Source organism: Oncorhynchus mykiss, chromosome 25 (genome assembly GCF_057628025.1).
Source record: "Oncorhynchus mykiss isolate SJ-2025 chromosome 25, ASM5762802v1, whole genome shotgun sequence".
Classification (NCBI taxonomy): domain Eukaryota; kingdom Metazoa; phylum Chordata; class Actinopteri; order Salmoniformes; family Salmonidae; genus Oncorhynchus; species Oncorhynchus mykiss.
In genome coordinates this window covers 33,014,690-33,038,783 of record NC_143046.1, presented here as the reverse complement: position 1 = coordinate 33,038,783, position 24,094 = coordinate 33,014,690, and the positions used below count along the sequence as shown (strand labels likewise).

General features: G+C 47.1%; 1 protein-coding gene across 1 annotated transcript; it reads left to right on the top strand.

Annotated features, from left to right (window-relative positions):
- Window positions 1–23,813, top strand: LOC110505023 (neuronal acetylcholine receptor subunit beta-2). Its single transcript, XM_021583958.3, has 5 exons — window positions 1–903; window positions 10,013–10,158; window positions 10,272–10,426; window positions 20,694–21,702; window positions 21,924–23,813. Exons 1-5 carry the CDS (start codon window positions 852–854, stop codon window positions 22,077–22,079), a joined length of 1,518 nt encoding a protein of 505 aa, XP_021439633.1. The 5' UTR covers window positions 1–851; the 3' UTR covers window positions 22,080–23,813.
- Window positions 23,814–24,094: the final 281 nt, after the last annotated feature.

Genomic DNA, 24,094 nt, shown 5'->3' with positions numbered 1-24,094 from the left:
AGGGGCAACCTTTTGTCTCTGTCATGATCATGCGTTATGGTGATGACTGCTTGGAAGCCTGAAAAGAAAAAGTTGTTATTTTATTTGTCAGATTAAAAGCCGTATTTTGTGTTATTGGAGTGGCGCCCCATGGAGAAGGGGTTTAATTTAAACCAACATTTGTTTTTCCAACGATTAATCCCCCTTCAATTAAAATAAGTAAATGCAGCCTATGTCTGAAAGGCTTTCCCGAACGACCGCCTCGGGGATCTCTACTGTAATTGCTTCATGTTTGTTGTCACAAATGTCTCCGTGTAGATCAAAACTGAGCGATATATGGAGACCGGAACCTATCGCCGCCCGACGGAGAGCGCACCAGGCGGGCAGGGCAAAGTGAGGACGACCCCTTTAAGCATTCATCTACAGGACTACCCTATCTCCAGTAACTGGTCATTCATCTCCATAGCCGCCATATTTCAGGGAAAATAACGTTTCAATACTCAAGTCAAACTAGGGAAACATTTTCTGCGCCCCCGGTTTGCTGTGCGCTCACAGTTCCTGGTGGGGTCGGACGCATAGCCCCACTCAGACGCGTTGTGACAGAAACAAGCCTCCGCATCTGGGAAGAGTGAACAATCTTCTCCTCGCCTCGTAACGAGATTTGAAGCCTCTCCCTTTATCAAACCAACGGACATCGTCGGATACCAACGACTTATAATGACACTTTAAGTCACCATCTTACCGCGCGCTGGTGTGTGCTGTCTCTGGTATTATTTTTCATTTTCACACTGAGGGCGAAAAGGGGGGAAACAGACAACTCGTACATCTCCAAGTTTTCGGGTTGTCGGTCGCAGTGGAGGGAGCGAGAGGCGATGGCAGACCCGGTGACAGCAGCGCTCGCTCTCCTGGTTCTCACCTTGGCAAGTGAGTAATCTCTCCAAATCTATTCGGCCCTGTGCGGGACCGGGACCCCCGGGGTACCCTGGGTATACTTAGACTGGACCATAACTATAGCTTACCATGCCTCTTCATATTGTGATTCGGCCGCGACACATCCTGCATATCCATGGTCCTTACAGGATGGGGGCAGCCTATTTTTAACGATTCTAATTATTCATAATTTGGTTTGAATATCAAGACATAAAAAAGTCAAAGACAAATATTCGAATTCCTGTCTGGATAGCACCTAGGCTATGCGTAACGGGTGTTATGTTAATAGTTGTTTATATGAGAGGCTAGCCTACTGTTGTAAATTATGATGATGTTACAATTATTTCCCTGCTTTGATAACATTATATATTTTCAACGGACAGACCAGTGGGGGGACGTATTGCAGGTATTCGGTGCGTCAGATTGTGTTTAGACACGTGCTTTTAACGGCTCCGTTAACTAACGTGCTCGCTTTTTACACAACATACACGCTGGCTGTTATGCACTGCGCAGCAATGTGTGACATACACACACAGGCCCAGAGAGAGGTCTCCGAATTTCACACACAGTATTCATCTTTATTAGGCTTGAAGCTAACAGGCCTAAGGTTTAAATATTTTGGCCGAATTGTAGAAATGATCAAACTGACTCATCATAACACTTCTTTGAAATATTTTGACAATATAGGTATTTTATGACAGCCATTTAAATTATGTGTCTAATTGAACACACACAATGCCAAATAAACCTGCTTGATTAGGCTTTTATGATTTCATAATGGCTAATTGTGCTTAATGGTTCACTGCTGATGATGATTAGGACATCAAGGTGCCTTTCCACCCTTGATTTGGAATATATACGTTTTACTCAAACCCAAAGAGGAATTAAAATACGTTCCTTTGATTTACCTCTACATTGTAGATATGTCGGTGCGTCACATCTTTAATAGTATGCTAATGCAGTCCCATGGTGCTGAATTTCTGCCCCTTTTACCAACGCTATCCAAGGTGCTGAATACGGGCTCTTTTAAGGACGCTGTCCAAGGTGCTGAATAAGGGCCACTTTTACAGACGCTGTCCAAGGTGCTGAATTAGGATAGGCCTACGTTTCAGTTTAGTCATGCTATTCAACTCAGTCTACTCTAAGCTGGTGGTGAACACTGGGGCTGTTGGAAAATACTGTTTCACTCCAAAAGCACAAGTCTCCCATAATTAGATACTTGGATTCTCAGATAGGCCTAATGAGTGGTCACCCTGTGAATGTTTTCTCAACTTCCCTTATCTTCCTCCTGAGGACATGTAGTGAACACATGCAGACTGGATGCTCAGCCTGTTCTCCGAGAGCTGTCTCGGGAGACAACATAGCGTGACTGTGTCACTGTCACCTCTTGTCTCACTCTGTCTGGAAACCACTCAATCTGGCAACCGCCTCTGTAGAGTTTAGCTTCGTGCGCTCACTGTTTTGCACTCTCTCTCTCTCTTTTTTTGGAGGGGGAGGGGGGTGCCTGTAAAGTTTGGAGGGTTGTAAAGATTAGTCTCTTTTACTCACTATTTTTCTGTCTGGCTGCAACTCTCTCGTTCACATACTCTTTTCTTTTCATCTGTCTGTCTCTACCTCCATCTCTCTCTCTCTCTCTCTCTCTCTCCCTCCCTCCTCCTCTAACCCCTCTCTCCCCCAGTAGCAGCTGCATGCTGTAGTGGTAGCCTATAGTGCGGTGTGCTAACGCGTGCTAAAGCTAACTCTGATTAGATCTCTTGTTTGTTCACTGGTTCTCAATGCCCAGGAGTGCAGGAGAGGGAATCACACGCTAGCAGTCTTTAGCTTAATGCACGCATGCACACCCACCCCAAAGAATAGAATACTTCCCTGGTTAATCAGGTGACCATTTTCAGAGAGCAGAAAAACATATGATAGAGGGAGAGAGAGAGAGAAATCGGAGAACGAGAGAGCGAGGAAGAGAGAAAAAGAAAGAGAAAGAGAGAGAGAAGTAGAGTGGTCTCTTATGTAGATGACGTTCTGTGAGAGCCAGCAGCAGGAGTTGCATCAGTTGGTTTTAGAAACCAGGCTCTACTCCCGCTCCTTCCCATGGCCACATTAGTTGATGTGAGAATGACAGACAGGGAAAGGAGAACAGAAGAAAACCATTCTCCCTAACCTGCCTTTGTTCCGCTCGACCTGCACTTGTAACCTGTTACTGTCGCTGGAAACGAGAGTGGAGAGCGGAGCAGAGGGGGACAAAGAAAGAGAGGAGAGGAAGAGCAAGGGAAGAGAGGAGGGGGAGGAAAGAGGAGAGCAAGGGAAGAGAGGGGGGAGGAGAGAGGAGAGCAAGGGAAGAGAGGAGATGGGAGGAGAGAGGAGAGAGGAGCAAGGGAAGAGAGGGGGGGGAGAGGAGAGCAAGGGAAGAGAGGAGGGGGAGGAGAGAGGAGCAAGGGAAGAGAGGAGGGGGAGGAAAGAGGAGAGCAAGGGAAGAGAGGAGGGGGAGGAGAGAGGAGAGCAAGGGAAGAGAGGAGGGGGAGGAGAGAGGAGCAAGGGAAGAGAGGAGGGGGAGGAGAGAGGAGAGCAAGGGAAGAGAGGAGGGGGAGGAGAGAGGAGAGCGAGGGAAGAGAGGAGGGGGAGGAGAGAGGAGAGCAAGGGAAGAGAGGAGATGGGAGGAGAGAGGAGAGCAAGGGAAGAGAGGAGATGGGAGGAGGAAAAACAGGGCCGTGCACAGACCATTCAGGGGACAGGTGCTCAAAATGAAAAAAGGGCTCAGCACCCCCCATTTATTTTTTACCGATTGTGACTTGTTTTAAATGCTTTTAAACCATATAATATGAATCATCTTTTAACTGGTATACGTCTGGATAGTGGCTTGTGTGGATCATGTCGTAGTTTAAACATAACAGTACTGCCACAGCAGCATACCATTTGATCAACACTTGATAACACTTGATTTACATCATCATATATATTCAGCCTGGTTGGCTGATAGCCTGCGGTTAGCTAGAGTCTAGACTAGCTGTGTTTCTGCTGCCCTGACACACATGTGAAACCCCCGACAGGAAGGGATGTAGCTGGGTCGGAGGGTCGCAGATGCAACCTCTCCTCTCTATGTCACTCTGCATCTCTCTCTGATGCGCGTATCAGCCAAGCAGACCCAATATTGATGATGGAAATCAAGTGTTATTCTGCTGTGGCAATACTGTTGATATTTGAACTAGGTAGCCTGCTACACACACTGGACCAGTGAACGCAACTTAAGCCATGCATGTTTGGAAACTGGGCTCGCGCAATCTCTGTACAGGGCATACTGGGGAAAAGGCACAACCGGGCGCATGCAATCTCTGTACAGGGCAGACCAACGGACAAGACTGGGCGGGTTGTGGCAAACTTGACGACGTCACAAAGACTTGTGTCTGTGCACGTGCCTGAGGGAAATGGAAGAGAGGAGGGGAGTTGGGGGAGGAGAGCAGGCTGGAGGAGGGCTGATGTGAAGAAGTGCGGCAGGGTGTTCCGTGAGGGTGTAGTTATTCGCAGCGTGGGAGTGTAATGTTGCCTGTCAGCTGGAACACAAGTGCCCCTGAGACTGGGAGCAGAGCATACACACACACACACACACACACACACACACACACACACACACACACACACACACACACACACACACACACACACACACACACACACACACACACACACACACACACACACACACACACACACACACACACACACACACACACACACACACACACCACCAGCAACAACAAGAGTTCAAACACGGCCTGCACAGTTACAACAATGATCACAGTCAGCACAATTACCACCATTACAAGATTCACAGTCAGAGCAGCCAAAACACAAGGTTAACCGAAACAGGCCACCATAGGCAGCTACAGATATAGTATTTTATACATCATAACCAGTCTCATACTGAATATACTGTATAGCTGATTTCTGGTAGATGTAGGTGCAGGGTAGAGGCAGACACAGTGGAAGGGAAGGCTGAAGTGTTTGACCCTGACAAGGCAATATCACCACCATGGGTCATTAAATCATTTACACACTGGATACTTCTTCTGCCCATGAAGAAACAGATTATTTGGGATCATTTTGATAATTTGTCTGAAGTATAACCAAGGTGTGTTTGTATGTTTGTGCGTTGCGGAAGAGACTGTTGTTGTTTTGGCCGGTAGGAAATAAAAGAGTCATAGTAAAAGATTTGAGTTTCAGGCTTTCTGCATGTGAGATGATGCTGTTTATATTTGAGTACAGATGAATTATTGAAGCAGTTAGAGTGCAGCAAGGTGAAGGAGGAGGAAAAGGAGGAGGGGGAGGAGGAGGAGGGGGAGGGGGAGGAGGAGGAGGAGAAAGAAGAGGGGGTGGAGGAAGAGGAGGGGGAGGAGGAGGAGGAAGAGGAGGTGGAGGAAGAGGAGAAGGAGGATTATAAGAATCATTGCGGTTAGAGAGCTGTGTGTCCTGTTTAGATGTAGACAGCTGTGTGTCCTGTTTAGATGTAGAGAGCCGTGTGTCCTGTTTAGGTTTAAAGTGAAGACCTGTGTTTCCTGTTTAGGTTTAAAGTAAAGACCTGTGTGTCCTGTTTAGGTTTAAAGTAAAGACCTGTGTGTCCTGTTTAGGTTTAAAGTAAAGACCTGTGTGTCCTGTTTAGGTTTAAAGTAAAGACCTGTGTGTCCTGTTTAGGTTTAAAGTAAAGACCTGTGTGTCCTGTTTAGGTTTAAAGTAAAGACCTGTGTGTATGTATAAGAGTCTGAAGTATTTTATATGTGGTCTGGGCTGCATCTCAACCTATAGAGCCCTAAAGGCCCTGGTCAACAGTAGTGCACTATATACACTATCCAATGAGGGTTCTTCGGCTGTCCCCATAGGAGAACCCTTTGAACAGCCGTTTTTGAATAAAGGTAGAACCCTTTTGGTTCCAGGTATTACCCTTTTGGTTTCCTCCCCACAGGGGGTTCTACATGGAACCCAAAAGAGTTCTAACTGGAACAAAAAAGGGTTCTCCTAATGGGGACAGCTAAAGAGTGTAGGAAATCGGGTGCCAGTTTGCTGGTCTCAGTGGGGGAGTGTTCATCAGTAGGTCATCTGAGGTCCCTGACAACCTACTTCACTGCCTGGAGGTCTGCAGTATGGATGATACTGCCCACCGCTCACTTCTCTGAACGGAGAAAAGGTTAACAGGTTTTCATCCTGATTCACTGAATCTTAGGAATCAAATGGTGTTCCTGGAAAGAGACTGTAAACGAAGGCAACATAATCCAATCAAATGACTATCCTAATCTGCTCATTGTTTCCATGTCTCTGTGTCTCCAAATCTCAACTCTATGTTGTACTGAGCTCTATTCCCCTCAACGCTCACTGCTCTCTCTCTCTCTCTCTCCCTCCCTCTCTATATAGATCTCTCTCTCTCTCTTTCTCTGTCTGTTTGTCTAATCCTGGCTGATTGTTCATCGACAGTACCACACCTCTCTCCGGATGCCTCCTGTGTGTATCAGCATCATGTCAACACCTCTCAGATGCCTCCTGTGTGTATCAGCATCATGTCAACACCTCTCAGATGCCTCCTGTGTGTATCAGCATCATGTCAACACCTCTCAGATGCCTCCTGTGTGTATCAGCATCATGTCAACACCTCTCAGGATGCCTCCTGTGTGTATCAGCATCATGTCAACACCTCTCAGATGCCTCCTGTGCGTATCAGCATCATGTCAACACCTCTCAGATGCCTCCTGTGCGTATCAGCATCATGTCAACACCTCTCAGATGCCTCCTGTGTGTATCAGCATCATGTCAACACCTCTCAGATGCCTCCTGAGTGTATCAGCATCATGTCAACACCTCTCAGATGCCTCCTGTGTGTATCAGCATCATGTCAACACCTCTCAGATGCCTCCTGTGTGTATCAGCATCATGTCAACACCTCTCAGATGCCTCCTGTGTGTTTCAGCATCATGTCAACACCACTCAGATGCCTCCTGAGTGTATCAGCATCATGTCAACACCTCTCAGATGCCTCCTGTGTGTATCAGCATCATGTCAACACCTCTCAGATGCCTCCTGTGTGTATCAGCATCATGTCAACACCTCTCTGATGCCTCCTGTGTGTATCAGCATCATGTCAACACCTCTCAGATGCCTCCTGTGTGTATCAGCATCATGTCAACACCTCTCAGATGCCTCCTGTGCGTATCAGCATCATGTCAACACCTCTCAGATGCCTCCTGTGCGAATCAGCATCATGTCAACACTTCTCAGATGCCTCATGTGTGTATCAGCATCATGTCAACACCTCTCAGATGCCTCCTGTGTGTATCAGCATCATGTCAACACCTCTCAGATGCCTCCTGTGTGTATCAGCATCATGTCAACACCTCTCAGATGCCTCCTGTGTGTATCAGCATCATGTCAACACCTCTCAGGATGCCTCCTGTGTGTATCAGTGACTGTTTCAACTAGCTACCTTAAGAAGAATGCACTAACTGCAAGTCACTCTGGATAAGAGCGTCTGCTACTGTAAATCACAAAAATGTAAACGGTGCCATCATTTGAAGTGCATTACAGGGGTGAGAATAGCCTAATGGAGGGGAACGGGTGAGTGGAACACAGTGAGCTGACGTGAACCATGTGGCTAATCCAGTCAACTGGAGAAAACCATAACCTCAACTCCCCATCATACGGCAGCCACTGGACTGTGGGGGTTTAGACGGTGTGTGTGTGTGTGTGTGTGTGTGTGTGTGTGTGTGTGTGTGTAGGTGGGTGTATCGGACCGTCAGTAAAGACACAGTCACGTCACAAATGTTTGTCAGATCAGAGACTATATAATGTACACACACAACTCTGGAGGGATGTTGCATATTGCATACTCATTGCAGCGGCAACAGGCGATGAGAACATCCCACGACCCTGCAGTCCAAATTAGAAGGATCTTCGCTCTGTGCAAGATTGAAATCTCACTTCACTAAACACTGCGTGTGTATATGTGTGCGTGTCTGATGTGTGTTTGTGTGTTTTTGTGTACGAGGGTGCGTTTGTGTGTGTGTGTCCACTAATCAAGCATCCAATTATGCTAATCAAGAGGCAGTTAGTTCAGAAGCCCATGAAACCCTGTGAGTCAGCTGTGGACTGCATCGTCTAATGTTGTGGCTCACTGGCTCACTGCTAAATGACAGTCCTCTGTGGAAGGCTTAGACTCTGTTAGGCTGTGTTATGTAAAGATATGCACAGTGAGGATGATACCAGGGCATTATGAATATGGACTTGGTGATATGAACAAAAATATAAACGCAACATGCAACTATTTCAACGATTTTACTATTTCAACGAATTACAGTTCATATAAGGAAATCAGTTCATTGAAATAAATTCATTAGGCCATAATCTATGGATTTCACATGACTGGGCAGGGGTTCAGCCATGGGTGGGCCTGGGAGGACATAGGCCCACCCACTGGGGAGCTAGGCCCTGCCAATCAGAATTATTTTAAGGGCTTTATTTTGTATTTTTTTGCCTAATTTCGTGGTAGTAGTTACGGTCTTGTCTCATCGCTGCAACTCCCGTACGAACTCGGGAGAGGTGAAGGTGAAGAGCCATGCGTCCTCCGAAACACAACCCAACCAAGCCGCACTACTTCTTGACACAATGCCCATCCAACCCAGAAGCCAGACGCACCAATGTGTCGGAGGAAACACTGTACACCTGGCGACCGTGTCAGTGTGCACTGCGCCCGGTCCGCCACAGGAGTCGCTAGTGCACAATGAGACAAGGATATCCCTGCCGGCCAAACCTTCCCTAACCCGGACACCGCTGGGCCAATTGTGCGCCGCCCCATGGGCCTCCCAGTCGCGGCAGCTGCGACAGAGCCTGGGCTCGAACCCAGAATCTCTGGTGGCACAGCTAGCACTGCGATGCAGTGCCGTAGACAACTGCACCACCCGGGAGGCCGTACAAAAGGGCTTTATTACACACTCCTCAGTTTCATAATCTGTCCTGGTGGCTGGTCTCAGACTATCACGCAGGTGAAGAAGCCGGATGTGGAGGTCCTGGGCTGGCGTGGTTACACATGGTCTGCGGTTGTGAGGTCGGTTGGACGTACTGCCAAATTCTCAAAATTACGTTGGAGACGGCTCTTGGTAGAGAAGTTACATTCAATTCTCTGGCAACAGCTCTGCTGGATATTCCTGCAGTCAGCATTCTAATTGCATGCTCCTTCAAAACTTGAGACATGTTTGGTATTGTGTTGTGTGACAAAACTTCACATTTTAGAGTGGCCTTTTATTGTCCCCAGCACAAGGTGCACCTGTGTAATGATCATGCTGCTCACTAACAGGGAAGTAAACAAATTTGTGGGCAACATTTGAGAGAAACAAGCTTTTTGTGCGAATGGAACATTTCTGGAATATTTTATTTCAGCACATGAAACATGGGACCAACACTTTACATGTTGCGTTTATATTTTAGTTCAGTGTAGTACAAATATCAAGTAGAAGGGTAGTTGTAGAGTGAACTATATAAGAGTTTTTAAAGTTCAATATACACAGTCCATGTCTCAATTGTCTCAAGGCTTAGAAATGCTCCTCCCCTTCATCTACACTGATCAATAAGGGATCATAACTTTTTCTGGATTCACCTGGTCAGTCTATGTCATAGAAAGAGCAGGTGTTCCTAGTGTTTTGTCCACTCAGTTTAAATATGTACTATGAGTATGAATATGAACTAGCAGGGTTTGTTTTATAGGGCAAAATGAAACAGTAATAAGTCTTCAGTATGAATTTATAGAGAGGTCATTAGTTCAATATGATGATGTACTATAATGGGGATCTGATGAGTTGTACACAAACCAGTGATGATGACATTAGGCCAGTAGGGATATATACTGTCAATGGTGTTTTGGGGTGCTGCTCTCTATGTATTTGGCTTAGAGTCCACTTGGAAAGTTCACCCGGCAGACACAGACTGGGACACTTGAATCACTGAGCATCAAATGTGGGTGTGGGGCAACAACATGGTATGTTGTCTTAATAAAGGTTCATTTTAATTTTTGCACGCCTTATCTGCCAGTTGTTACATCGTTTTATCTCTCTCTCCCTCTCTCTGTGTGTGTGTGTAGCTGCCTTGGGTGCGGAGATAGAGGAGCGACTGGTGACCCACCTGCTGTCTCCAGAGCGCTACAACAAACTGATCAGACCTGCTGTCAACAAGAGCCAACAGGTCACCATCCATATACAGGTGTCCCTAGCCCAGCTCATTAATGTGGTGAGCACACACACACACACACACACACACACACACACACACACACACACACACACACACACTCTCTCATTCTCTCTCATGCTTTTCTCTCCATGTCTGTGTGTCTGTTACAGAATGAAAGAGAACAGATCATGACCACCAACTGCTGGCTGACTCAGGTATGGAATGACTACAGGTTGGTGTGGGACCCAGAAGAGTATGAGGGCATTAAGAAGGTTCGCCTCCCGTCTCAACACATCTGGCTGCCTGACATCGTCCTCTACAACAAGTGAGTGAGCTGTGTGCTATGTGAATATGATCCATATTGATAGCTCAGACACTATGGGTGTGTTTATAGTCATCTCAAACTATATAATTGCTCAATACAAGTGTTGTTTTTTGGTATTTTATTAGGATCCCCATTAGCTGTTGGGAAAGCAGGAGCTACTCTTCCGGGGGTCCACACAAAACATGACATAATACTATCAGGTTTCGGGTATGACCTAGAAACAGGAGACAAAGGGCTGTGAGACATGGGTTTAACTCTGGACACACGGAAGTTGGGATGGCAGTCTGCTTGTCGTCGATACCTGGAGGTGGTCTTGAGGAGGGTCGGAACAGTGTTGCGGGCGTATTCGACCCACACAAGCTACTGGCTCCGGGTGGTTGGGTTTGGTGGAGACCAGGTAGCGCAGAGTAGTTTCTAGGTTCTGGTTGGCTCACTCCGACTGGCCATGGACTGGGGGTGGAACCCGGAGGACAGGCTGGCCGACGACCTAATGAGTGTGCAGAACGCCTTCCAGATCCGGGATGAGAACTGAGGACCCCGGTCAGAGACCATGTCCACTGGCAGTCCATGGATCCGGACGACATGCTGAACCATGAGCTGGGCCGTCTCTTTGACAGAGGGTAACTTGGGGAGAGGAATGAAGTGGGCGGCTTTGGAAAACCGATCCACTATGGTAAGGATGGCGGTGTTGCCATCAGACGGGGGGAGACACGTGACAACGTCCAGGGAGATGTGAGACCAGGGACGGTGAGGGACAGGCAGATGTTGGAGGAGACCAGCCGGAGCTTGCAGAAGAGTCTTGTTCTGTGCACAGACCGTGCAAGTGGCAACAAATGCTGAGACATCAGGAACCATGGTTGGCCACCAAAAGCGGTGTCGCACAAAAGCCAGGGTCCAACGGGAGCATGGGTGGCAGGCAAGCCTGGAGGAGTGGGCCTACTCGAGGACTGAGGAGCGGACCGCATCAGGAACGAACATCCGGTTATCTGGGCCCTCCCTGCGGTTCTGCTGAGAAAGCTGTTCCTCACGAACCTACTTCCCTATTCCCCAGCTGAGTGCCGTCGCCAGGCACGAGGTGGGAAGGATGGTCTCAGGTTCCGGGGTAGTAGCCGTGGGGCTATAGCGGCGTGACAGTGCATCCAGCTTGAAATGCTTGTTTCCCAGCCAATATGAGAGGGAGAAGTTGAACTGGGTGAACACTAGGGCCCACCTAGCTTGCCTGGAATTGAGGCGCGTGGCGGTGCAATATTCCAGGTTCTTGTGGTCGGTCCACACAATGAAAGGATGTTCCGCCCTCTCCAGCCAGTGCCCCCACTCCCCACTCCTTTACCGTGAGAAGCTCACGATTCCCCACATTGTAGTTCCTCTCCGTAGTGTTGAGGCGAGGGGAGAAGCAGGCACAGGGATGTAACTTGAGGTCCAGGGCAGACCGCTGGGACTGGACAGCCGCCACTCCGACATCCGAAGCATCGGCCTCCACCACGAACTGGTGGGATGGGTCAGGAAGAAACCAAGATGGGTGCAGTGGTGAAGCGGAGATCCCGAAATGCCCGGTCAGCAGCTGGGGACCATGTGAACGGAACTTTGGGAGAGGTGAGTGCAGACAGGGGGGAAGCCAGGGTGCTGTAGCTCCAGTTAAGGCGGCAATAAAAGTTGGAGAAGCCCAGGAAACATTGCAGCTGCACTCTGGACGTAGGCTGGGGCCAATCCCCCACCGCTCTCATCTTCCCGGGATCCATCTGTACACTCCCTGCAGCGATGATGTGATCCAGAAAGGGGATGGTGGAGCAATGGAATTCGCACTTCTCTGCTTTTACAAAAAGCTGGTTCTCCAGGAGAAATTGGAGAACCTGACGGACGTGGAGCACGTGTTCTTGGGTGGAGTAGGAGAAGATGAGGATGTCATCAAGGTAGATGAAGACAAACCGGTTCAACATGTCATGGAGAACATCATTAACCCGAGCCTGGAACACAGCAGGGGCGTTGGTAAGGCCAAATGGCATGACCAGATACTCGTTGTGGACGCTGGCCGTGTTGAAGGCAGTCTTCCACTCGTCCCCTTCCCGTATCCGCACCAGGTGGTAGGCATTCCATAGGTCCAGCTTAGAACACACGGTGGCCCCCTGGAGTGGCTCGAGGGTGAGGAGATGAGAGGTAGCGGGTAGCGGTTCTTCACTGTAATGTCGTTCAGACCTCGGTAGTTGATGCACAGGCGCAGGGTTTTGTCCTTCTTCTCCATAAAGAAGACCCCTTCGCCAGCGGAGTCCTCAATGTAGGTCTCCATAGCCTTGGTCTCCGGACCCGACAGAGAGTACAGTTGTCCCCGGGGCGGAGTGGTGCCTGGGAGAAGGTCAATCCCACAGTCATATGGTCAGTGCGGCGGTGACCCGGGCCTTACTGAACATCTCGTGGAGGTCCGGGGAAACATACTCCTGGTCCGGGGAAACTTCCGAGCCCCCAGGAAGAAGTCCCGGGGCAGGCTACACTGACTTCAGGCAATGGGCGTGGCAGAATGGGCTCCAGCCCATGATGGCACCGGCAGACCAGTCAATGGGGGGATTGTATTGCTGGAGCCAGGAGAATGCCAATTCCACAGGAACCTGAGGAGACTTAATGAGCAGGAACTGGATCGTCTCGCTGTGGTTCCCTGACAGGCGTAGGTTGATAGGGATGGTATTGTGGGTGACCCGGCCTATAGAGCGCCCGTCCAGTGCTCTAATGTCCATGGGAATGGAGAGTGGCTGAGTGGGGATATCCAGCTCGGAAGCCAGAGTAGCATCCATAAAGCTCTCATCGGCCCCAGAGTCGATGAGTCCCTGAAGAGATTTCTACTGGTTCCAACACAGCAACATGGCATGAAAAGGGATGCGAGTAAGGGGAGAGGCAAGGTATAGAACGGCAGACAGGGTCAGGGCAGGCAGGACGGTCAAAACCGGGAAGGACTAGAAAACAGGAGCAAGAACAGACAGGAGAGAGGGACCTAACGCTGGTAGGTTTCACGAAACAAAATTAACTGCAACAGACAAACAGAGAACACAGGTATAAATACACAGGGGATAATGGGGAAGATGGGCGACACCTGGAGGGGGGTAGAGACAAGCACAAAGACAGGTGAAACAGATCAGATCCCCCCCAGAGATTTCTACTGGTTCCAACACAGCAACATGGCATGAAAAGGGATGCAAGTAAGGGGAGAGGAAAAGTTCTCTGTATGGCCCACCAGAGTACTCGCTCCTACCGGTGAGCCTAGTCTTTTAGTGGACAGGTGGAGACGAAATGACCAGTAGTCGCTCAGTACAGTCAGCTCTTAGTGTGAAACTTTCGACAACGGAGCCGTCAGGGACTTCCGGTATACCTCGGAGGTGAGGTGGAATGAGCGAGTGAAATCGAATCTCCTCTCTTTCCTTCGTTCCCATAGTCGCCCATCGATCCGGTAAAGGTGATGAGCGAGTCGAGATATGTCGGTAGTTCCCTGGCTGCAAGCTCGTCATTTACTTCCACCGATACTCTGCGTAGGAACATGTAGAATAGCGCTTCTGGGTTCCAAGCACTCTCAGCTGCCAACATGCGGAAATCCACTGCGTAGTCTGCCACACTATGGGAGTCTTGACGTAGCTGGAGCAGCTTGCGAGCAGCCTATCTCCCGGACAATGGAAAATCAAACACCTTCCAAACCTCCTCCACAAACTCCTCCAGACTGAGGCAGATGGTGGATTGTTGCTCCCATACTGCCGTGGCCCACGCGAGTGCCCTCCCGGACATCAGCATTATGATGTACGCTATCCTCGAGTGGTCCGAGGGGAACGAAGAGGGCTGCAGCTCAAAAATGAGGGAGCACTGGGAGAGAAAATCCTGGCAGGTTCTGTAATCCCCAGCGTAGCGTACCGGAGGAGGTAAGCGGGATTCTCGGGACACTGGGGTAGGCTGGGAGATCACAACCGACAACCCACGGAATTGCTCCAGCAATGTGTTAAACGCTCGGTCATATCGTTTGGCCAAGGTCTGGAACCCTTCCATGAGACCACGAAGCAACCCCCCGTGCCTTCCAATGGTGGCTCCTTGGGAGGAGAGTGCGTTGCGGAGCTGGTCCGAGTGTGCTGGGTCCGTCAGGGCCAGTTCGTACTATCAGGTTTCAGGTATGACCCAAATGCAGACAGTGTCGAAGAAACAAACATTTATTTCTAGTACAGGGACAGGCAAAAGACAGGTCAAAGGCAGGCAGAGGTCAGTAATCCAGAGAGTGTGCAAAAGGTCCAGAATGGCAGGCAGTCTCAGGGTCAGGGCAGGCAGGGGTCAATAATCCAGTGAGGTGGGGCAAGGTATAGAACGGCAGGCAGGGTCAGGGCAGGCAGGACGGTCAAAACCGGGAAGGACTAGAAAACAGGAGCAAGAACAGACAGGAGCAGGGGACCAAATGCTGGTAGGTTTCACAAAACAAAATGAACTGGCAACAGACAAACAGAGAACACAGGTATAAATACACAGGGGATAATGGGGAAGATTGTCGACACCTGGAGGGGGGTGCAGACAAGCACAAAGACAGGTGAAACAGATCAGGGTGTGACATACATAACGTTAATAGACAAGGACAGCTCAAGGACAGAACTACATCCATTTGAAAAAGGCACACGTAGTCTACATATAAATACAGGCACAAACTATCTAGCAATCATTGAAGTGATGTCGTCCCTGAATAATCTCCTCATACTTGTCACTTGGCATCAGGATAATGAGTGAAAGGAAAAGCTTGGTAACACCTTGATTGAAGTGTGGGCTTACAGTCCCATCATGAGAAAGGTGGAGGTGGTAATAGCAGCAGCTAAAGTAAAGATGTGCTTACTATAACAATTTGAAGGGCGGGAACAGGAGACAGATATGAGGGCTTAGAGAGAGGGGACAGATGTGCACTGTGAAATCTGTAGAAAGGAGATTTGGATTATGAAATGCTTGTGTGATGAGTGTGATCACGGGCCAGGTCAGGTGGTTTGGGTGTAGAGCTACAGTTGTTTGGGAGTAGAGCTACAGTTGTTTGGGTGTAGAGCTATAGTTGTTTGGGAGTAGAGCTACAGTTGTTTGGGTGTAGAGCTATAGTTGTTTGGGAGTAGAGCTACAGTTGTTTGGGTGTAGAGCTACAGTTGTTTGGGAATAGAGCTACAGTTGTTTAGGTGTAGAGCTATAGTTATTTGGGTATAGAGCTACAGTTGTTTGGGTGTAGAGCTATAGTTATTTGGGTGTAGAGCTATAGTTGTTTGGGTGTAGAGCTATAGTTGTTTGGGTGTAGAGCTATAGTTGTTTGGGAGTAGAGCTACAGTTGTTTGGGTGTAGAGCGATAGTTATTTGGGTATAGAGCTATAGTTGTTTGGGTATAGAGCTACAGTTGTTTGGGTGTAGAGCTACAGTTGTTTGGGTGTAGAGCTACAGTTACAGTGCCTTGCGAAAGTATTCGGCCCCCTTGAACTTTGCAACCTTTTGCCACATTTCAGGCTTCAAACATAAAGATATAAAACTGTATTTTTTTGTGAAGAATCAACAACAAGTGGGACACAATCATGAAGTGGAACGACATTTATTGGATATTTCAAACTTTTTTAACAAATCAAAAACTGAAAAATTGGGCGTGCAAAATTATTCAGCCCCTTTACTTTCAGTGCAGCAAACTCTCTCCAGAAGTTCAGTGAGGATCTCTGAATGATCCAATGTTGACCTAAATGACTAATGATGATAAATACAATCCACCTGTGTGTAATCAAGTCTCCGTATAAATGCACCTGCACTGTGATAGTCTCAGAGGTCCGTTAAAAGCGCAGAGAGCATCATGAAGAACAAGGAACACACCAGGCAGGTCCGAGATACTGTTGTGAAGAAGTTTAAAGCCGGATTTGGATACAAAAAGATTTCCCAAGCTTTAAACATCCCAAGGAGCACTGTGCAAGCGATAATATTGAAATGGAAGGAGTATCAGACCACTGCAAATCTACCAAGACCTGGCCGTCCCTCTAAACTTTCAGCTCATACAAGGAGAAGACTGATCAGAGATGCAGCCAAGAGGCCCATGATCGCTCTGGATGAACTGCAGAGATCTACAGCTGAGGTGGGAGACTCTGTCCATAGGACAACAATCAGTCGTATATTGCACAATTCTGGCCTTTATGGAAGAGTGGCAAGAAGAAAGCCATTTCTTAAAGATATCCATAAAAAGTGTTGTTTAAAGTTTGCCACAAGCCACCTGGGAGACACACCAAACATGTGGAAGAAGGTGCTCTGGTCAGATGAAACCAAAATTGAACTTTTTGGCAACAATGCAAAACGTTATGTTTGGCGTAAAAGCAACACAGCTCATCACCCTGAACACACCATCCCCACTGTCAAACATGGTGGTGGCAGCATCATGGTTTGGGCCTGCTTTTCTTCAGCAGGGACAGGGAAGATGGTTAAAATTGATGGGAAGATGGATGGAGCCAAATACAAGACCATTCTGGAAGAAAACCTGATGGAGTCTGCAAAAGACCTGAGACTGGGACGGAGATTTGTCTTCCAACAAGACAATGATCCAAAACATAAAGCAAAATCTACAATGGAATGGTTCAAAAATAAACATATCCAGGTGTTAGAATGGCCAAGTCAAAGTCCAGACCTGAATCCAATCGAGAATCTGTGGAAAGAACTGAAAACTGCTGTTCACAAATGCTCTCCATCCAACCTCACTGAGCTCGAGCTGTTTTGCAAGGAGGAATGGGAAAACATTTCAGTCTCTCGATGTGGAAAACTGATAGAGACATACCCCAAGCGACTTACAGCTGTAATCGCAGCAAAAGGTGGCGCTACAAAGTATTAACTTAAGGGGGCTGAATAATTTTGCACGCCCAATTTTTCAGTTTTTGATTTGTTAAAAAAGTTTGAAATATCCAATAAATGTTGTTCCACTTCATGATTGTGTCCCACTTGTTATTGATTCTTCACAAAAAAATACAGTTTTATATCTTTATGTTTGATGCCTGAAATGTGGCAAAAGGTCGCAAAGTTCAAGGGGGCCGAATACTTTCGCAAGGCACTGTATTTGGGTATAGAGATAGTTGTTTGGGTATAGAGCTGTAGTTGTTTGGGTATAGAGCTATAGTTGTTTTGGTTTAGAGCTATAGTTGTTTTGGTATAGAGCTGTAGTTGTTTTGGTATAGAGCTATAGTTGTTTGGGTGTCGAGCTATAGTTGTTTTGGTATAGAGCTATAGTTGTCTGGGTGTAGAGCTAGTTGTTTGGGTGTCGAGCTATAGTTGTTTGGATGTAGAGATAGTTGTTTTAGTATAGAGCTATAGTTGTTTAGGTATAGAGATGTATATTTGTAGATCTATAGTTGTTTAGGTATAGCGATATATATTTGTAGCTCTATAGTTGTTTAGGTATATATTTCTAGATCTATAGTTGTTTAGGTAAAGAGCTATATTTGTTTTTTGGGAATAGAGCTTGTTATTTGGGTATAGAGCTATAGTTGTTTGTGTACAGAGCTATAGTTATTTGAGTGTAGAGCTGTAGTTTTTTGGATAGAGCGCTATAGTTGTTTATGTATCTAGCTATTTTTTGGGGAATAGAGCTATAGCTCTTTGTTTATAGAGCTTGTTATTTGGGCATAGAGCTGTAGTTGTTTTCATATAGAGCTTTGTGAGTAGAGCTATAGTTGTTTGGGTATAGAGCTATATTTTTTTTAAATATCCGTTACTTTTCCAGGTAAGTGACCAGATTGGGAATTTAGCCAGGACATGAGGGTTAACACCCCTACTCTTACGATAAGTGCCATGGGATCTTTTAATGACCTCAGAGAGTCAGAACACCCATTTAACATCCCATCAGGAAGACAGCACCCTACATAGGGCAGTGTCCCCAATCACTGCCCTGGGGCATTTTTTAGACCAGAGGAAAGAGTGCCTCCTACTGGCCCTCCAACACCACTTCCAGCAGCATCGGGTCTCCCATCCAGGGACTGACCAGAACCAACCCTGCTTAGCTTCAGAAGCAAACCAGCAGTGGTATGCAAGTTGGTACAGCGCTGGCTAAATAGTTGTTAGTTGTTTGGGTAAAGAGCTATAGTTGTTTGTGTATAGAGCTATAGTTGTTTCGGTGTAGAGCTATAGTTGTTTCGGTGTAGAGCTATAGTTGTTTCGGTGTAGAGCTATAGTTGTTTCGGTGTAGAGCTATAGTTGTTTGTGTATAGAGCTATAGTTGTTTGTGTATAGAGCTATAGTTGTTTGTGTATAGAGCTATAGTTGTTTGAGTAGAGAGCTGTTGTTGTTTTGGTATAGAGCTATAGTTGTTTTGGTATAGAGCTATAGTTGTTTTGGTATAGAGCTATAGTTATTTGAGTAGAGAGCTGTAGTTGTTTGGGTATAGCGCTATAGTTGTTTGTGTATACAGCTATAGTTGTGTGTTTATAGAGCTATGGTTGTTTTGGTATAGAGCTACAGTTGTTTGTGTATACAGCTATAGTTGTTTGAGTAGAGAGCTATAGTTGTTTTGGTATAGAGCTACAGTTGTTTGTGTATACAGCTATAGTTGTGTGTTTATAGAGCTATAGTTGTTTGGGTATAGAGCTATAGTTGTTTGTATATACAGCTATAGTTGTGTGTTTATAGAGCTATAGTTGTTTTGGTATAGAGCTACAGTTGTTTGTGTATACAGCTATAGTTGTGTGTTTATAGAGCTATAGTTGTTTTGGTATAGAGCTACAGTTGTTTGTGTATACAGCTATAGTTGTTTGAGTAGAGAGCTATAGTTGTTTTGGTATAGAGCTACAGTTATTTGAGTAGAGAGCTATAGTTGTTTTGGTATAGAGCTATAGTTGTTTGTATATACAGCTATAGTTGTGTGTTTATAGAGCTATAGTTGTTTTGGTATAGAGCTACAGTTGTTTGTGTATACAGCTATAGTTGTTTGGGTATAGCGCTATAGTTGTTTGTATATACAGCTATAGTTGTGTGTTTATAGAGCTATAGTTGTTTTGGTATAGAGCTATAGTTGTTTGTATATACAGCTATAGTTGTGTGTTTATAGAGCTATAGTTGTTTTGGTATAGAGCTACAGTTGTTTGTGTATACAGCTATAGTTGTGTGTTTATAGAGCTATAGTTGTTTTGGTATAGAGCTACAGTTGTTTGTGTATACAGCTATAGTTGTGTGTTTATAGAGCTATAGTTGTTTTGGTATAGAGCTATAGTTGTTTGTGTATACAGCTATAGTTGTGTGTTTATAGAGCTATAGTTGTTTTGGTATAGAGCTATAGTTGTTTGGGTATAGAGCTATAGTTGTTTGTGTATAGAGCTATAGTTGTTTTGGTATAGAGCTATAGTTGTTTTGGTATAGAGCTACAGTTGTTTGTGTATACAGCTATAGTTGTTTGAGTAGAGAGCTGTTGTTGTTTTGGTATAGAGCTATAGTTGTTTGTATATAGAGCTATATAGAGACTTTTAAGCAGCTGTATATTTAGAACACGAGGAGACTATAGAGGAGTATTTGGTTTGTGTGTGTGTGTGTTGTTAGGAGCAGAGCAGTGTGATGGCTGGATTCCTCCTGACCTGCTCTATAATTGACAACACTTTAATGTATAATGCAACACCTGCAGCCTGGTGAGAATCTAAAATCAAAACCTCCGCAGATTCAGGCCTGTCTGACGCAGTGCCCCCCCCCTGTCCCCGCCTGTGTCCCTTGTCCCCAAGCACAACAACCCAAATGCCCAGTCGACAACACCACTTAACATCTCTCTCTCTCTCTTCCTGTGTGTGTCTTAATCTAACGCTGGCATCCACCCTCCCCCCCGTTGTCTCTCAACTTTGTGTTCCTTTGTCTTTTTGAGTGGTCTGTGTTATAGTGGGTACTGTTCACGTGTGTTTCATCGTGTGTGTTGAACAGACGACTTCTACGCATGTATCTGTGCGGTGTCTCTGACCCCTCTCCTCTCTCTCTCCCCGTGCTCTCCTGTCTTGTAAACGCTGATAGGAACTACCAGGTCTCATTTCACATTGACACTTTAGTAATTTAGCAGACGCTCGTATCCAGAGCGACTTATGGTTGGTGCGTTCATCTTAAGATAGCTAGGTGGGACAACCGCATAGAAAGTACATTTTTCCTCAATAACGTAGTTGTCAGTAGAGTCAGAGCTAGGAGGGGAGGTGGGGGGGTCAAGTGCAAGTTAAGTGTATTTAAAAAAAAAAAAGTATCCTTCTAATATGTGTCTGTGTACATGTGCTGCTTCTGACTCCTTTCTGTCTTGTCTTCACCTCAGTGCGGATGGGAACTACGAGGTGTCATTCTACTCCAACGCGTTGGTCTCCAACAATGGAGAGGTGTACTGGCTGCCCCCCGCCATCTACAAGTCGGCCTGCAAGATCGAGGTCCGCGACTTCCCCTTCGACCAGCAGAACTGCACGCTCAAATTCCGGTCCTGGACCTACGACCACACGGAGATCGACCTGATCCTGCTCAGCGACTTCGCCAGCCGCGACGACTTCAAGCCCAGCGGCGAGTGGGACATCGTGTCTCTGCCGGGACGCAAGAACGAAGACCCCTCTGACATCACCTACCTGGACATCACCTATGACTTCATCATCAAGCGCAAGCCACTGTTCTACACCATCAACCTCATCATCCCCTGTGTGCTGATCACCTCTCTGGCCATCCTGGTGTTCTACCTGCCGTCTGACTGTGGAGAGAAGATGACTCTCTGTATCTCGGTCCTCCTGGCCCTCACTGTGTTCCTGCTGCTGATCTCCAAGATCGTTCCGCCTACGTCCCTGGCTGTCCCTCTCATAGGGAAGTATCTGATGTTTGCCATGGTGCTGGTCACCTTCTCCATCGTCACCAGTGTGTGTGTGCTCAACGTGCACCACCGCACGCCCTCCACACACACCATGCCCCGCTGGGTTAAACGCCTCTTCCTGCACCGCCTCCCCTCCTTCCTGTTCATGCGTCGGCCGGGCAGCTCCAACATCCGGGAGAGGTTCCGCCAGAAGCACCAGCGGCGTTCCTACTCCGACCTGAAGCTGAGAGACGGGGCGGTGGCGGTGGCCGCGGGGGGGATGGGGGTGGCAGGGGGGTCTGGGATGGGCAGCGCTGACTCCTTCTATGTGAACGAGGAGTCGGCCAAGCGCTACGGCTGGAAGATCAGTGACCTGTCAGAGAATACAGAGTTCAGGAAGAGGATGACGGTGAAGTGTCACGCAGATGTGGAGGAGGCAGTGGACGGGGTGCGCTACGTCGCCGAGAAGATGAAGATCGAGGATAACGATGAGGGGGTGAGTGTGTGCGTGTGTGTGTGTGTGTGAGGAGCAATAGCCTTGAGATGATATGAGCTGAGGTGACATTTACAGCGGATATAGTACATCACGTTGTATCTCTGACAGTTTGTATGTCTATTCACTCGGAGCCCTTTCAATAGTTTTGACACAATATTGTTGTGCTTCTGTTGTCTTCCAAATCTGAAATCGTGGACCGCTCTTTTTGTTTCCTGCCACAGGTCATCGAGGACTGGAAGTACGTTGCCATGGTGATAGACCGGCTGTTCCTGTGGATATTTGTGTTTGTGTGCATCACCGGGACGTTGGGGCTGTTCATGCAGCCCCTCTTTCAGAGCTACAACACACCCACTGCAGATGACCTGGAGCAGAACTGACCTACGACCTTTGACCTGAAACATGACCCTGACGCCCCCCCCAACACCCTCATGGGGAAAAACCACCTCGAGGGAAACAGCTACTTACCAACACCTTGAAACAGAACTGTGTCATTTTGACACACTCACATACTGTACGCACACACAGCACACCCGCCCCCACAACACCAACCAACGCCCCTCATCCTCCCTCTTAAAGGGATAGTTCATCCAAATTACAAAATTACACGTTGGTTTCCTTACCCTGTAAACAGTCTATGGACAAGGTATGACAGCAATCCATTATTTGGTTTAGTTTCACTGGCACTGTTTCTAAATGCTAATAATTTATGCTACAAATGCTAAAACATTAGCCTTTAGAAACAGTGCCATTGGAATTAAACCAAATCATGGATTGCTGTCATACCTTGTCCATAGACTGTTTACAGGGTAAGGACATCGACCCCACCCCTCATAACTGTCATCCCCACATCAGTCCATCCCTCTATCCTCTCCTCCCCCTCTGTCACCCACAGAAGGTCAAAAGGACAGGAACCACTCAGGATAGGACTCTCCTTCTTCCTCTGTATTGATTCTTCTCCACCCTGCTTTGATTCAAATCCCTCCTTTACAACTCGTTCAACTCTTTTCTAGTTCAGCCTGAGTTTAATTCATTCACAACTCATTGGTTGTTGCAACCAGACGGTGTCGGGCCTCGCATGCCGAATAAGGGTATTTTGTTTTTTATTTTCTATCTGTATTTCATTTGATAAGGAGAGGAGACAATATTTTCTGCACTGTTCCTGAATCATTTGCTGAGCCCAAAGATATGCGCGCGCACACACACACACACACACACACACATAACGAGTCTGACACTGGCACGAAGACGACAACAAAGCCGCTAGTCTCTCCGTGTGTCCTCATCCAGCACAGACAGACACACGTACATAACGCTTGCCTTCAGACAGAGACGGAGAGACGCATTTCTTTAGACAGGAACGCCAGCAGGCTTGTTAGTTTGCTGTGAAAGGGGAAGCCTTGACTGTCTCCCCTCACGCTACAAGGTGTTGAGTGAGTACTACTGTACAGTATTTGGGACTGTTTCTGGCCCCAGGTGGTCAGTCACTTGGACTTTCAAAGCGATTACTTTCCTTTTAAGCTGTCCGGTTTATGTTATGTTCAAAATGGTTGTTCTTATGTTTGGAAGGAGGGAGGGACCAATGGAAAGCTAGCTGTAAAGTAAACCCAAAATGACCATACAATTGTTGTCCCTCAGGTTTGCATCTCTTAAAGGTACAGTACGCTGGTTTTGTCTAAGCAGTGTTCAATCGCACAACGGTTGCCAGGGAACCAGCAGCAATATGTACAGTATTTTATACACAGGTACCCCGTAAACAAACCGGTCAAACTGAACAGCGTTTGGCTCTGCACTAGCAATCTTCCAGAGCAGTGTAAACATTGCTTTGCATTTTTCAGAAATCTTTTACCCAAGTCTGTGAAACTCTTTGTTGTCACGGTCATACAGTGTGCCCACTCTGTCACTGCTAGCCAATGGAAGGCGTACTTCACACATTTCAAGTTAAAGCGCAAGTTCCGTTCTCATTTCATGTATTTATTTTCATCGGTGAAAAGAAGGGGACATGTATTTTCATTCCCACCGGCCAGTTATGTGACCTGTTTCGCTTAATTACAGGAAGTAACGATGCTGATGTCATGTCAAAGGGATCAATAAAAGGAAATAACGGGATTCTGGGATGTGGTTCTGTGTGGCTCAGTTGGTAGAGCATGGCGAGCATGGCGCTCGGGGTCGGGATTCGGCTCCTACGATCATATGAACACACGTAAGACGTGGACAATGTGTCGACTAGCAGGAAATGAGCTTCAAAACGGCCAACGTCTCCCGTTGCTCCGTGGCATTTGTGGGATTTTTGTTCTCTCTCTGCCAACAAGAGAGGTGTGAACAGTTTGGTGTCGCATGGGTTGCGAGATGGGGGTTTGTTGCTACGCCGATAAATGGCATTATCCATCCAGAC